The 16,281-nt window shown below is 36.8% G+C and overlaps 1 protein-coding gene across 1 annotated transcript; it reads left to right on the plus strand.

The window, feature by feature from the left end:
• Window positions 1-2,398: 2,398 nt before the first annotated feature.
• Window positions 2,399-15,308, plus strand: LOC121738590 (N-acetylneuraminate 9-O-acetyltransferase). Its single transcript, XM_042130749.1, has 12 exons — window positions 2,399-2,801; window positions 5,085-5,181; window positions 5,554-5,657; window positions 6,277-6,433; window positions 7,087-7,345; window positions 7,543-7,769; window positions 8,635-8,913; window positions 11,194-11,503; window positions 11,942-12,177; window positions 12,435-12,660; window positions 13,329-13,493; window positions 14,134-15,308. Exons 1-12 carry the CDS (start codon window positions 2,669-2,671, stop codon window positions 14,308-14,310), a joined length of 2,370 nt encoding a protein of 789 aa, XP_041986683.1. The 5' UTR covers window positions 2,399-2,668; the 3' UTR covers window positions 14,311-15,308.
• Window positions 15,309-16,281: the final 973 nt, after the last annotated feature.

A 16,281-nucleotide genomic window follows, 5' to 3' on the forward strand; every position in this document is an offset into this window, starting at 1 on the left:
TTGAATGTGGCTCAAGAAAAAAGGAAAACCAATAAAGTTTGTCCTTGGATCGGTATGTTTATATATTTACTAAAATTTTTGTTATTTTACTGATGGCTTGACTTCGTATGTGCTAATTTAGTTAATAATTAAACAATAAATAAGATTTGTGATAGAATATAACATGGCTTGATTTTCGATATTTAATCAACATAGAAATTAGTAGATTTGACGTTTAGTGATGTACTTTTTTATCGAATTTTAAAAATATAAGGTGAAGAATCTGATCATTTATTTAAAAGATTTTAACATTAATCCGCCTCGTTATCTGTTTGACAACACATAATCATAACAAAATCAATGTCATTTCAATAGAAACTTTGTTTTCATTCCAATAATAATTTTATTCATTATGTAAACATCAAACTTCTATAACCCAAAGTAAAAGTGATACAGCAGTTTAATAAAAGCATCGCTGTACTATAGTGTTTGATGTTAATTATTACTAGCTATTTGACCGAGCTTAGCTCGGAATAAAATGACATTTTCTTAGATTATATTTAAATTTTCAAAACTCCTTTAGCCAATAAGGTTTTAAATTTATGGGTATGGCTTCATGTTACTCGCAACTTCAGCACTTTGAATGCAGAATAAAACTTCATAAAAAATAAAAATCTTGTTTACAGAAACGAACTCAAATCAAGAAGTTAGAGCAAAAGTGTCTTAAAAGAAAAATAAGGACAAAGAATGAAAAAAATCGCGGGAAAAAGTAATAACAAATTTTAAAAATATTATAAAAGATTTGCAGGAGAGATTTGGTGAACAATGAAAATTTCTGGAAGCATGTGCGAATCCTGCGCGTTGTTGAGTGACCCAAATAAAGTGCAGTGTGCCCAAATACCCGTTAGATTCCGAGGCTAAAAAAGTGACTGAAGCTAAGTTCGATTTCATGTTCTCGTTGTACTGCTGACTAGGTATTCTATTTTTAATTTTAAATAAATTTGTAACTTTTATATTTAAATCTTTTATTTATCTCCACATTCGTTTTATCTTTATTGTAAAAATATAAAGAAAAGTTCAGTACCCAAAGAGTAAAACGGGACCCTATTACTGACTTCGATGTCTGTCTGTCTGTCTCCAGGCTGTATCTCATTAACCACTATAGCTAGACTTCTGAAATGTTCACAGATTGTGTATATTTATTCCCACTATAACAAAAAAATACTTAAAACAAAATAAATTAAATATTTAAGGGAGCCCCAATATAAACGTGATTTTTTTTGCTATTTTTTGCTTGATATCAATAATGGCAAAAGGTAGGCACTTGAAATGTTCACAAAATACTCAGTTGTATACATACTTAAATAATAATAATAATTGATGGTAAAATTAAAATAAACTGTAAATCCTTCGTGCGTGGGTACAACTTGTATTTTTCCGATTTTTTGGCAATTTTTGCCCGATATCAATAATGGCAACTTAAATAATAATTAATAAACTTAAAAAAATTAAATAGTTTAATTAAAATCAAGGAGGCTCCTCTATAAAAAAAAAAACTATATTTGCATATTTTGTCTCTATGTACAATAATACATAGAGACAAAATAGGCAAAAATGTTTTTTTTAGCAACTTCAAAATATGGTTTATTGCTCGCATGATATAACAGGACGCTCACTTATAACATCTTAGTTTATCGATATCCGCGACAAATATCAACCGAGTGTCCCATCACTATAGACCGCCATAATTAGTTCTTGGCAATATAGCGCCGGCCTAACTTTTTTTGTAGTTATGTCACTTCCATCTGTTTCCTTAATTGTTGTTGAACTGTATTGTCAGCTCAGCCACTCTGAACTCTGAGTCTGAAGTCTCATCAATGGCAATAATCTGTGCAACCCATAGATAAAGTAACTCAATGGTGCAACCACTGACCTCCATTATACAACTCTATAATACTTGATCTATGATACAACTTGTTTAAGACCATGCGCGCACGGGCAACTTAGTTGCTCGGCGATTTATTTGTCTCTTTCGAAAAAATAATTGCCATGTCGTCGGGGTGCGCGCACGAGAGCGACAGCAACCCGACTTTTTTCAGTTTTTTTCTTGACAGTCATCAACATAGATTTGGTCGAGACGGCTGCAGTGGTCGTTGCACTCGCTATAAAAAACCGAAGAAAGCGTCGAAAAATAGAATAATGGGTGCATCCACTAAGAGATGGCAATTATTTTTTCGAAAGAGACAAATAAATCGCCGAGCAACTAAGTTGCCCGTGCGGCGTGCTACTAATGGAGATCAGTGATGGCAACATAAAATATAAAGTATTGGCAACTCACTGAGGTCGCCATAAAATGCCATAAACAAAGAAGAAGAAGAATTTGCAAATCAAAAATAAAAATTTTACTGATTGATTTCGATTTTCGGCTAAAAATATTTTACAAATCTTATTGTAATGAATCTTGCGGTGAAATAGATGACAGAACAAGGCAACTGAACCAAACAATAAGCAGAAATACAGCCGCATTACCATAACTACGCAAAGTCCTTGAAGATTTTTCCCAAATCACAACTACTATCAAACAAACCACCAACCTAAGACCTGAAACAAATTATTTGGAGCCTACCTTAGTTCTTTTTAGAGTGAGGGTCGGTAACAATTGAAGCAGAAGGAACATAGCTCATCAGCCATGCGACCGTATAACAGAAAGAGTTCAGCCGAATGGATCATAGACCAGTTGAATGTAGATAACGCGAAACTTCTAGCGTTTGTTTTAGTCATCGGCTTCATTGGTTATCACGGTATATTGCATCTGCGATATGGTACGTAATACTAGGGTAGTTTTTACAACCATTGCACAGGGTTTTTAGAACACTATTTCCAGCGACTTTCGTATCCACAGTAAAAAATTCAGGAAATCCCACATATTTCCGCAATAAATTGTAGTCAATTTTCTTCCCCATCTTCATCATACTCTATGTAACTGTATAAAGGACATCATTCATATTGGACCAAAAAATGAAAGTGCTGGCCAGAAAGAAAAAGTACGATATTCGGATAGAATACATAATTTCTATCATTTTTTACTATGACGTCCAATCTGTGCGCACAATGGTTACGTCGTAATAAGATAAAAAATAAAATATTTTTTTATTTCATTCTTTGGTGATATATATTTATTTCATTCTATGGAACTTAGTAAAACCATTTTTATTTGTCTGCTGCGACGGTCACATAATAGAAGTTTTAGGTCCACACGCTGCTACTTCTTCAGATGCGCAGATAATGCAGAATATTGCTGAAAATGAAAGTGATCATGGCGATGGATTATTCCAATGGTTTTATCGAAGCGGGGACGTATTTATTTTGGACCGTGGGTTCAGAGATGCAGTTCCCATTCTTGAAGAAAATGGTTACACGGGGAAAATTCCGGAGACAAAGCATCCAGGAGCATCGCAACTAACCACGGAACAAGCAAACAAGTCACGCCTTGTTACTATTTGCCGCTGGGTTGTGGAAGTAGTGAATGGCCGATTTAAACGAAATTTCCGCCTGCTGAGAAACGTGCATATTAATATAACATTGCACTGTATGTTTGAATATTTTAGAATCGCAGCAGCATTAATAAATGCTTATCACGTGTTGATAGTAGATAATGTCCATGCATCTGATTTTTTAACAAATAATCCAGGAAAGGATAAACATGCCCAATACACTGGCAGATCTTGTCGCCAGACATAACTTAAACAGAATGAGAGCACAGTTCCAGCCCATGTCTGCGGATATGGCAGAGTTTAACGACTTTCCTACGCTGACCGAAGAAGAATTAATATTATTTAGCCTCGGTATATATCAGCTGAAACAAGCGAGAAGTTACTATGGAGAGCATATTCAACCAGATGGAGTTTTTAGCATTGAGCTAAGTGGTGGAATTCCTCTAGAGCTTGTAAGGGATTTGGAGGGAGAGGACTTGTGGTTGATTCGAGGGCGAATACAATCCCGACACATCCGATCCAAAACATACTATGTGTATATTGCTCTGGATAGAACAGCAACCGGGCGTCGAGCAATAAAACATTATTATTGCACATGCCATATAGGAAAGAGAACCATCGGATGTTGCTCTCATACTATGTGCATAGTCTGGTACATGGGTTATGCTAGACATGCTCCTCAGCCTACCCGCAATAAGTTTAGATGACGTATTTGTAAGATTAGAAAATGTTTAATTGTACGTCATTAACTTATTAGTTATTATTATTATTAGCCTTTATTCAGAAGAACAATACATTTATTTTACATGCATTACAAAATATTCAAATCAAATACTATTCCGTTGCACGGTCTCTGCTTCTGTGTGCCTCATGGCAAAGGCCTCCCCCAACAGCTTCCACTCACTTCTCTGACATGCCACTAGTCCACATTTTGCCAGCCATTTGTACTATTTCATCTTCCCATCTTTTTAGAGGTCTGCCCTTTTTTATTTTAGCCCCTCTGGGATACCAAGAAGTTATTATTTTTGTCCATTTGTCTGGCCCTATCAAAATATGTCCGGCCCACTTCCATTTCAATTTTTTAGTTTTATAATATTTTACATCAGTTACGTAAGTAACTGTAGTAAGATATCCATACTTTTAATAGACACTCCAACCTCCTTATCACAAAAGGATGTTTTTTTAAATATTTTATTACGACGTAACCATTGGGCGCACAGATTGGACGTCATAGTAAAAAATGTTAGGAATTGTGTATTCTATTCGAATATCGTACTTTTTCTTTTTGGCCGGCACTTTCATTTTTGGTCCAAAAATGTATGAAACGTGAACGATGTCCTTTATAAAATCAATGTACTATTAGTTTTAGAACCTGTTCAATGTAAAGATAAACTCTTTTTTCCTAATATTAGCATAGAAGTATACATTATTATTCTTAAACTAGATAGCTGCAGGAGCTGTGGCACTAGGGATATAGTAAAATTAGTGCCAAAATTTACTGTAATGCTTACAGAGGGTACAACAGGTACAAGGTGCCACAACTTTGTTTTGTCAGTCATATCCTTCAAAATCAGGCTAACATGCCAAAAATAAGGATGTATTTTTTTTCAGGAACTGATTCCTGTACTTGGTTGCTATCATCTGGCAGATACAAAGGGGACCATGAGTGGCAACCTTATGGTTGTATGTTACATAAATATTCCAAAACGTAAGTTACTACAATAATTAACTTCCAGAAAATAATGAGTTGACTAATCAGCAATGTTTTTATATGAAGAAATTTTGTTTAAATAGATAAGATAGAAATAATAATACTTTGTAGCACACATAATATATTATGATTATGATTATTTTCAAAATTAGACTTTCACCATATTTTCCAAACTATGTGAAAGTATGTAGTAAGAAGTATGGCTGTTTATGCATGTATCTTTGTTCAATTGTGGTGCCTTATATTACTTTTACAATAATTTAATATTTTAAGTGATTTCTAATAAGTAACAAAATGTTTTTGTTCTCAGGCTATATTTTTTATTTATTATTGCTTCTAGCATGTAATTACCATTGTATTGGTTTTCAGAGATGCCAGAAGATGTCTCCGATACCTGGCTTTTTGGGACAAGTTCAACAGTTTTGCCTTCATTGGGGATTCTAGGCTAGAACAGCTGTATGAGTATTTTATTAGTAAGTATAAGTTTATAGCCTTGTACAGCTTCTTAGCTGCCTAGTTAGCGTCCTAGCTAAGACCTTGTTAATACAGTATACTACTGAATCACTGTCCTCTTAGGGCCTGTCCACATCTCCACATTACAACGTCATCAATGTGGAACGGTGCAGTATCGTGACGTGAAAATTTTACGCCAACGTAACGTAGAAATGCACGTCACGATCTAGCCACATTGTACGTCACCATGCCTTGTAAAACTGCTACATTCTTCACTACTTATATAGATATGGACCACACAATACGTATTCTGCTTCTGCTATTGTTAAGAAGACGAAGAGAGAGATTTTAAGAAAAAAAGACGTAAAATGTTGCTACACTGTGATATGCATTTTCACGTTACGTTGAATTAAATTTTCACGTCACATCAACATAGCGTGCTACATCACCGCACCGTACCACATTGACGTCGTGACGTGGATATGTGGACAGGCTGAACTATAGACTCTATTGTAGTTTCCATTAGTACCATACTAAATTTAATTAATATCCGTTTAGCAGTTTTCATGTGAAAAACTAACAGACACACACACTCACAAATTTTCGCCTGTATAATGTTTTATGTTACCTTGATTTCAGGTCTACTCAAAACGCGTCTTGATATAGACTCGTCATATTCAACAGTAGATCACCACATGCCTAACTATACTTATGTAGATCATAAACTACGTTTGTCTGTCACATTCATATGGAGTGATGATGTGTCAAGGACAATGGTGGAGCAATTTAGAACTTGGTAGGTATTTGTCACAGATAATTATTGTTATGTAAGTAGATGATTACAATTCATATACTTTCTACATTATTTTTATAGAACTGGGCCCTTTTTTATAGAATTGGCGTAAAAATCTACTTTAGGGTGAACTAACATTGCTCCATTGCATTCCGTCAACACTACATTGATGAATAATGAATATATAATCCGCGCGCGACCAGAATGAGATCGGAATGGCAATTTTGTTGACGCGCGAAACCAAAATTTTGATGAAATGTTTTTCATCAAAATTTTGGGTTTGCTCAAAAATAAAAACAATGTAACCAACCACACAGTAATATCTTTAATGTACAGAATCGGTCGATTACTATTTTATTATTATTATTATGTATACTTAAACCTATAAATTAATGTTCAGAAAATGTTTGCTAATGCTACTTCATTTCCACACATTAGCAAACAAAACTGTCACTTTGATCCCTTTTTAATCGCGCGCGGATTATACTAAAAGTGATTTGCGTTATTTTGTGGTGACGACGCGACGCTACAGAATGGCTTTGTTCTTAAGTATCCGGGCTATGCTGCATCATAGCACCACAATCGCACAGTAGCCAAAGTAAAATTAAGAAATAAAATATATGTGTTAACTTTACTTTTTACATTATATTTTACAGGCAAGAACTAGAGAGGCCACCATCCTTAATAGTTGCCAGCAGTGGTTTAGAGCTGGTCAAAAATCGTAATATAACCGACACTATGCTGGAGGAATATAAGAGGAACCTGACTCGACTGGTGCAGCCCATAGACTCGTTAGAGGCGAGAGGCACACAAGTATTATGGAAGCTACTGGAGCCAGTCGATAGTACAAAGTTGAAACCAAATGTTAAAATAAGGAATAGCGATATTGATGCATATAACAGAGCTGCTGTAGAGGTAAGGTTTTGTAAGATATAGATGGCACTGTGTCGTAAGTTCGTAACGAAACAATATTTTCACAATGGCCATTCTAATGTTGCTTAATGTTAGTGTTCTTTTGACAGCATGTAAGTTATAAGTGTAGGGATAATACGGGAATTTTATTCGTAGAGTCTTTCCCTAGCCCTAATGATACTTACTTGAAATATTTACAGATACTCCAACACAGCGCCGCTCGAATCTGGCGCTCCGCAGTGCTGGCGGGCAGTGGCGCAGCCGCGGGGGGCGAAGCCTTGCACGCGGGCACCCTCCGCCATCTCTCGCAGATGGTGTTGAACGTGTTCTGCAACGACCACATGAACTTCAACGACGGTAGCTGCTGCGCGACACCGGAGCCCGCGACGCCGCTGCAGCTGCTGACGTTCTCGCTGCTGCTGCTGTGGTAAGATATCTTGTTATGGCGGTTATACTGCATGCAGCGCCAGCCCTAACAGATGTACAGTGTTCTGCAACAACCACATGAACTTCAACGACGGTAGCTGCTGCGCGACGCTGGAGCCCGTGACGCCGCTGCAGCTGCTGACGTTCTCGCTGCTGCTGCTGTGGTAAGCTATCTTGTTATGATGGTTATACTGCATGCAGCGCCAGCCCTAACAGATGTATAGTGTTCTGCAACAACCACACGAACTTCAACGACGGTAGCTGCTGCGCGACGCCGGAGCCCGCGACGTCGGAGCCCGCGACGCCGCTGCAGCTGCTGACGTTCTCGCTGCTGCTGCTGTGGTAAGATATCTTGTTATGACGGTTATACTGCATGCAGCGCCAGCCCTAACAGATGTACAGTGCTCTGCAACAACCACATGAACTTCAACGACGGTAGCTGCTGCGCGACGCCGGAGTCCGCGACGCCGCTGCAGCTGCTGACGTTCTCGCTGCTGCTGCTGTGGTGAGATAACTTGCCACGTTAAGATCAATTCAGCAGCAGGTATTTTAATAAGTTGTGTGGCAGACCAATGTGGGAACATGTGTAAAAGCCGCAAAGGGAAGATCTTCCGATCGACCAAGGTGGTATACTTCGTCAGTCCGATTATTGATTTCATCTGTTGTACTTACACCACCATCTATGTGCGTTAAGTAAGTTAAGTACTTCGATAGTGCAACGCAAGATTGTGATGCTAGTTCGTCATAGTTTACTCATTAGATATATTCTGGAATCATCATATTATATAAACATTTTATCAACAAGATAATCTTATTACAAATGGGCACCACAGTCACATTATCTTTAAATAACTGTCTTTTTCCAGCGCAGTACTGACGAGCATTCGGTGGGGATGGAAATGGTCTCAGGGCATTTTCCAAAAGATGGAAGGATACTCCCTGGTCAACCAGAAGCCCTCCGAACCAGCTTCTCCGATGACGGCCCTGGCTAAACTTGGACTCATCATGGCATACTTCTTCCTCTGTGATCGAACTAACTTCTTTATGAAGGAGAACAAGTATTACTCCGAGTGGAGTTTCTGGTTGCCGGTTGGTTACGTGTTCGCGTTGGGATTGTTCTTTACTGAGGATTCAAGGTCGAGTCGGTAAGTTAAACTATTAATGTTAAGTATAGTATTCTATTACGATTTACGAAACAGTTACACCAGAAGAATTTAAATGTTTCATTAAAAGATGCGCAATAATATTTCATTTTTGTCCAGATAAAACTATCCTATGTCCTTTCTTCTGTGACTTAAAATAAGTAAAAAAAGGTTCAGGGGTTTAAAGCGTAAAGACGGAACAGAAACGAATTTTCGTGCTCATTAGTCTTAGTATGGATATTGGATAGCTTGCCTAAATAATGTTACAGTTCGGTCATTGACCTGGCAGACATTTCACGACACACACTGCTTGGCATACAAATTTGGTGTTCATGTATGAATTAGTCTTGTTATAAATGATCTAAAGAACATGACTGCATTCATAACTCAACACTTTTTTTTTTTGGGATAATGTATACATACTATTGTTAATGTAATCTCGACTAATTGACATTTGACTTTATTATTATTATTATTTTATTAATCTTTGACATATTATTATTATTACTTTTTTTTTTTGACATTTTATTTTTATTATTATTGAACTAATTTTGACACTATATTTTATTATCATTATTATTTTAATTTATATATTTCTTTAACATTATTAACATTTTACTAATTTATGACCAATTGTATACCCATAGGACATTATTTTCATTAATTAATTCAATCTATTGACTTAAATTTCTGTATCTTATAACATTTTGGATGATGACTATCAACAATTTAAATAAAACATTTTATAAAGATGATTAATTACTCTTTAAATGACACTTAGCACTGTATTACTTATTTAAATTTGATTTTGTTATTTTGTCTGAATGTTTATAAGGTGCATTGGGGCAATCTCGTAAAGTTTTTGGAAGAGTGAGTATATTGTGTCATTGTTTCAAGTTTAGAAGACGAATTTGTATATATTGTTACCTATAACTGTAACATTTTAGTTATAATAAACATATTTCCATGTGAATTGTATATTTTTTAGTTCAAAAGTATTTACGGATTCTGATATAGCTACCCCTTTAAAATATAACCCTATTTCTACTTTTCATGGGTAATTTCGAATACTCAAGGGGTAATTTCGAATATCAGCCGAAACACGACCTAATGTAATAATACATTTAAGGCACATATTTATTTTTATTCTATTTTACCCCATACAAAAACATTGTGCATACAAGCCATAGAAGACACCAAACTAAGTTTTGTACCGAAAAATTTTCGAAATTACCCCATCGGGGATGCAGATGTCCTCAACATTTGGAGCAAAGAAATAAATAGAATAAGAACAATAAAAAAGCCAACGAAAGTGGTAGCTAACAGAGATAGAACTATTAACCTATCAATATACAGAAAATCAGCTGGTTAGGGGTGCGTTTTAGGGTTCCGTAGTCAACTAAGTTTTGTTGATTAGTGAACTAAAACGACTAAAACGGTACCCTAATAAGCTGTTTTTTTGTATAATGATAGGTTATTATAGTTAAATAATTTAAGAGTAACCTTGTCCTACAAATAGAACAATCCATATTTTAGGACCATCAAATCGGAATATTATATTATGTTGCGCACCCCTGCAAAAGACTATGAAAAAATTTTTGGGGAAATTTCGTTAACAAATTTACCCCACTGGGGTTATTTCGAATGTTTATTAAAATTATAGCTAGAGCAACATAACCTATTCTTAGGAAAGCAAAAAACGTCAAAGCTTCTTTAAAACAAACAAAATATTACGTAACTTACCTAATTTCTGTGTAAAACAATACGGGGTAATTTCGATAATTTCGATAATCCCAAAAAAATCATAAAATTGCACTTGGCGCGAAAAAATGAACTTAGCGCACATACACTGCCGGCTGACGGCTCGAGGGAAAGGAAGTGGGGGAGGTGATTAAATTGGCGTCTCGGTTAATGTAGCCAGAGCTCAAAATTACTTTCTGTTTGGTAATTATTTGCCATTTTCGGAATATCCCCATTTTTTTTTTCTTTCGAAGTTACCCCAATGCACCTTATTTAATATTGTCTTACTCCTTTTAAGAAATTAACATTTGCATGCTAACAATGTATTAGCGAAGTGTGCTGGTACTGTATCATTTTGTCATCCTTTGTAACCACATTTCGAGCAAATAAAGATATTATGATTATGATTATGTAACACAAGCGTCCATTTATGAATAAACTTCTCTGATTGTACGAAACACTTTTAGTGTTACATGTTACACTAGAAGTGATTTAGGCATGCCTGAAGGCTTAAACCAGTTCAATATGATACACTTTTTTCAGGGTGCTCCATCGGGAACAAACTAATGAATGGAAAGGTTGGATGCAACTAGTCATTCTAGTTTATCAAGTGACTGGTGCCAGCAAGGTCCTACCAATTTACATGCTGGTGCGAACCCTAGTTTCTGCATATCTCTTCTTGACAGGCTACGGACATTTCTACTATACATGGAAGACTGGAGACATGGGTCTAGTGAGATACTTCAGGGTCATATTCAGACTAAACTTCCTGACAGTACTTTTATGTTTGACTATGAATAGACCGTACCAGTTCTACAGTTTTATACCCCTGGTGTCCTTTTGGTATACACTGGTAAGTTTACTGTATTATCTATATTTATTTCAACTATCGTAACATTGAATGAACGCTTTTGACTCTTTCACACGCGAAAAAAAAATATCTTGTCAATTGCGTGCAACTGTGGAAACAAGATAGCAATAATTTCCTGTGCAAATGAAAGACACAAGTCACAAGATGAGTTATAACTCATTTTATCAAAAAGTTTCTTTTTCAATAATGATGTTCTTTAGCTTTAGCAGGACGCTTAATTGTACTTACTTTATTCTTAGAAGCCTTTTAATGTTTTTATTGTACCATCGTGTAACTACTATCAGTACTTATAAAATTTATCTAAATCTATAGTACTTAATATTTTCCAATTATATTAAACATATTAATATATAAATAATATTACATAACACACTTCTGCCGGACTGTAGTACAAAAGTTTATTATGATCTTCTCTTTCAGTTCTTTGCAATATTCGCTCTACCGCCTCACATAACCTCGCTATCAAGTCACACAGCAGACCCGTACCAATATGTATATGTGGCCCTTAAAACTACTGGTCTACTGATCATAGTGACAGTATTGTATATGAGCGAAGTCTTCTTCCAAAAGATCTTCGTGACTCGACCGTGGAAGGCGCTATTTGTGAATGCTGATGATGATATACACCAGTGGTGGTTGGATTGGAAGCAGGATAGGTGAGTTGCTTACTATAATATTATGATATTTATGCCCAGCAAAATTATTAAAGTCTACAGTTTTTTTTAATCCGTGAGACTCACAATAAATACAAATCATGTTACTTAATACTTAGGCTGAGGCATTATCACATCAATGGTTGCTATAACGATATCCATAGACTCTCTGTCTACCAATCAACGTTGACGCTGACGCATACGCAATGAAAAAGAACAATGTGTCTTCGCTCTAATATAGCCTGAACTCGTAATTTCAGATACTCAATGGCGTACGGCATAATATTCGGTTCCGCGTACCTAGTCTCCCAAAAATACGGGTTGCTGGACGACAGTAACCACGGCAACCTGGTGTCGAGCGGCGCGGCGGCGAGCGCGGCGGTGTGCGCCGTCACCGGCCTCGGCAGCTACGTCGCGTACACGCTGCTGTGCACCAACGTCACAGACTGCGATGAGATACATAGCTACGTCACCTTCCTGCCCGTGGTGAGTGAGAGAGGTAGAAGATAATAACCATGGCAACCTGGTGTCGAGCGGCGGTGTGCGCCGTCACCGGCAGCTACGTCTTGTCGTAGTCGGTGACGTTGGTGCACAGCAGCGTGTACGCTGCTGTGCACCAACGACACCAACTGCGACGAGATACACAGCTACGTCACCTCCTGCCCGTGGTGATTGACGTGTGACGAGTGTCAGACGACAGTAACCATTACTACCTGGTGCCGAGCAGCGCGGCGGCGAGTGACACAGATATACGATCCGATTACACACGCACGTTGCATGTACGTTTGCGTCCGATGCGTACGTGTTGTATAACTATAGTTTAGTTTGAGTCGTGTAGTCGTAAGTAACTTACGATTACATTATTTACAGTTTTGTGTGACTACATTTGGCTAACCTTACAAGTTAACACACGCTTTCCGTATGTTTGTCGCACTCACAGAAGTGAAATTTTGCGTATTTATTGATACATACGCTATTGCGCATAAGTAGGTACTGACAATCAAAGATATTGTTTCAAATGTAACTATCAGTTAGGGCTATATGAACTGAATGTCAAGGCTTGACACAAGCCGACCAAATTATGTAGGTGTGCTATCTGCCTAAAAATCATTACATTATGAAGTTAATGTTTTAAAATAATTGTACACCCACAGGTGAGCTACGTAATACTCCGCAATGTGTCGGGCGCGTTGCGTTCGCGGCACTCGGCGCTGTTCGCGTGGGCGGGTGCGATCACACTCGAGCTGTTTGCCAGTCAGAGCCATATATGGCTAGCGGCAGACACGCATGGAGTTTTGGTGCTGCTGCCTGGAGCACCGGTGAGTAACATCCCAGATTTCACTGCAACTTATAGACCAAAATGCCTGAAGCGTTGTGGTGACGTGGGCGCGTGCGATCACGCTCGAGCTGTTTGCCAGTCAGGGCCATATATAGTTAGCGGCCGACACGCATGGAGTTTTGGTGCTGCTGCCTGGAGCACCGGTGAGTAACATCCCAGATTTCACTGCAACTTATAGACCAAGATGCCTGAAACGTTGTGGTGACGTGGGTGTGAGCAAGCAATCACTGCTGACACGCATCACGCATGGAATATTGGAGCTGCTGCATGAGGCACCGGTGAGTAACATCCAAGATTTTAGATTGACTGAGCGATCCCGTTTCAGACAAGAGTCAAAGATTCATGACGGCGGAGTTATGATGCTGCGGTCTGAAAATGGCAATATTATGATTCCGCCCAGCTGTCAAATGCAATTTACCTGCACATAATAATATTTTAAACGACTTGTAATATTCAACCTTATAAAATATAACTATGTATTTATATGGCTACATTTTGATGAAGGTAATTCCAAGATGTGCGTAAGGCCACATATTCCGGTTTACATAACATTCCTTTTAGCTGTATCTTCTTTTAATTGCATTTTTATATTCTACAACATTTATATTTTTAATTTCCAGGTGCTGAATTTACTCATCACATCCTACATCTTCATATGCGCTGCGCACGAGATTCACGCGCTAACCGCAGTGGTCCTACCGTACGCGGTCCCTGACGATTGGAGGTTGGTCCTCAGAAACTTTGCGATATTCCTAGCGATCCTAGTGCCTATTGGCATACACGATGGCATGTTCTAGTCTGGCAATATGTGATAAATATCGGTTCTAAGTTCTGTTTGGTCCAAGAAAGAAAGTGACTGCGACGCACAAAAATCAAATAAAATACCACCTTATGACTTAGGCTAAAGGTTTTATTTTCTACCGACATGGGTCTGGCGACCCATAGTGTGGTGTAGTGGTGTAGGGAAAAATTCAACCTATAGCCTAATAAGTGGAATTTTATTTCAATTCTTGTCGTTTGCGGTCGCTTGCCATGTTGATCAGAACGGTTAAAGTTCGTTAGAAGCTGATCCAAAGCTTGACAATTTTCTTTGTTGATTATTTTTTATTCATAAACGATATGAGTTCTAGTCTATAATATCATATTCTCAATAGACAAGGCCTGTCCTTAGTGTGTCACATTATTAAAACAGTAGTCCTAACTTCCTAAGTAATCCAGGAATTCAATACATTGTGTACAATTATCTAGTCGATTACTATTTTCAAAAATACTTGTATATTTTCATCCAATTGAAAGAAGTTTTACAGTAGTTAAACGATTCAATTTCTTTGATGGATAGATTAAGTATAATTAGTTAATTGCAATAATAAGCAAAAGTGCTTAGTTTGCTATTCTACAGTATAAATAGACTTAGTGTAGTTTTATTAATAAAACGATTAATTTATTTTCATAATGAATATTGCAATTTAAATGCTTTTCTGTAACGTAAGAGCATCTGGTTCAATATGACACACCTTATTTAATTGACATTGTAGCACAATATTTTTATAATTCATTCCTTCTTAGCCTAAGACTATTTTCATAATGTTTACGATAAAACTGTGATGACATAGGAATTGCCTATTAAGTGGTAAGTGCATAAACGTTATGTGTAAGAGCGTGGCCACATTGTGTCGTTGTCTTGTAGTGCGTTGTCGCAACGCCATCTAAATGACACCGGCAATCCCGTTGCGTTGAAATTAGTTTGTCGCGCGAGAACCGTAAACTTTTCCGGAACTAAAATAGGCATGATGACTATTTTTTTTTCTTATCGGTAATTGAAAGACACTTAAAAAATAGAAAAATCGTTGAAAGAATGACTCTGATAGCTTACAAATTCACCAAGATATGATAATTCAAATATCTCATAAAAAAGACCTGCCCGAAACGCTCCATACAAAGTGCTACGAAAGTATGACGTCAGTCTTTCGTAGTTTGTACGCATCGGGAGACAACTTTGCTCGACAGGTATATTAAATATTGCGTTTATGAAGGTGGTTTCATAACAAAAGTTGCTTTTAATTGCTTAAGTTATCGAATTGTGTTCAAATATTAAGAAATTTAATTGAAAAAAAAATCGACTTGAAAATCCAACATTGAAGGCGCATAACAAAAAAATTTGTATTTTTTTTGTTCCCAAAATTTCAGCTATCAAGCTGAAATTTTGGGAACACTTATTTTTTACCGTAATTTCCTTATTTTATTAACAAAATTCGCTAATCTTTGACCTTGTCATCATCCCTATTATCGTATGTCCTATCCTGTTTCTCAAAGAGTAGAAAGTGTGTAGTGGTAATATAGGCAGACAGACGGGCGGACACACATTCATTTTCATTTATTATATTCTATCAGTTATTATTGTCTTGAGCGGTGTTGAAAGTTGTGATGCGTTAAAACAACGGAACGTAGTTATTACGTTTCGACAATGCAACGCGCCGCAAAGTAACGGGTCAATGTGGCTATGCTGAATAGTATTGCTGTGTTTATTTGTAATGTTTATTTACTTTAGATTTACTTTGTAAGTTATTAGGTTGAACGCTTATTTATTTATGGTACGTATTTTTTGTTATCAAGAAGTTAATTCATAAAGTGACATGGTTGTGTACAAATACAAGTATTCGTTTAATAAATTTTTAATGAAGTATCGTGTTTATATTTTATTGTTTTTATGAGTAGGACAAATCATTAACAATAAAATAGGTACTATTTTTTCTCAATTTACACACCTG

This window comes from Aricia agestis, chromosome Z (genome assembly GCF_905147365.1).
Source record: "Aricia agestis chromosome Z, ilAriAges1.1, whole genome shotgun sequence".
NCBI classification, from domain to species: Eukaryota; Metazoa; Arthropoda; class Insecta; order Lepidoptera; family Lycaenidae; genus Aricia; species Aricia agestis.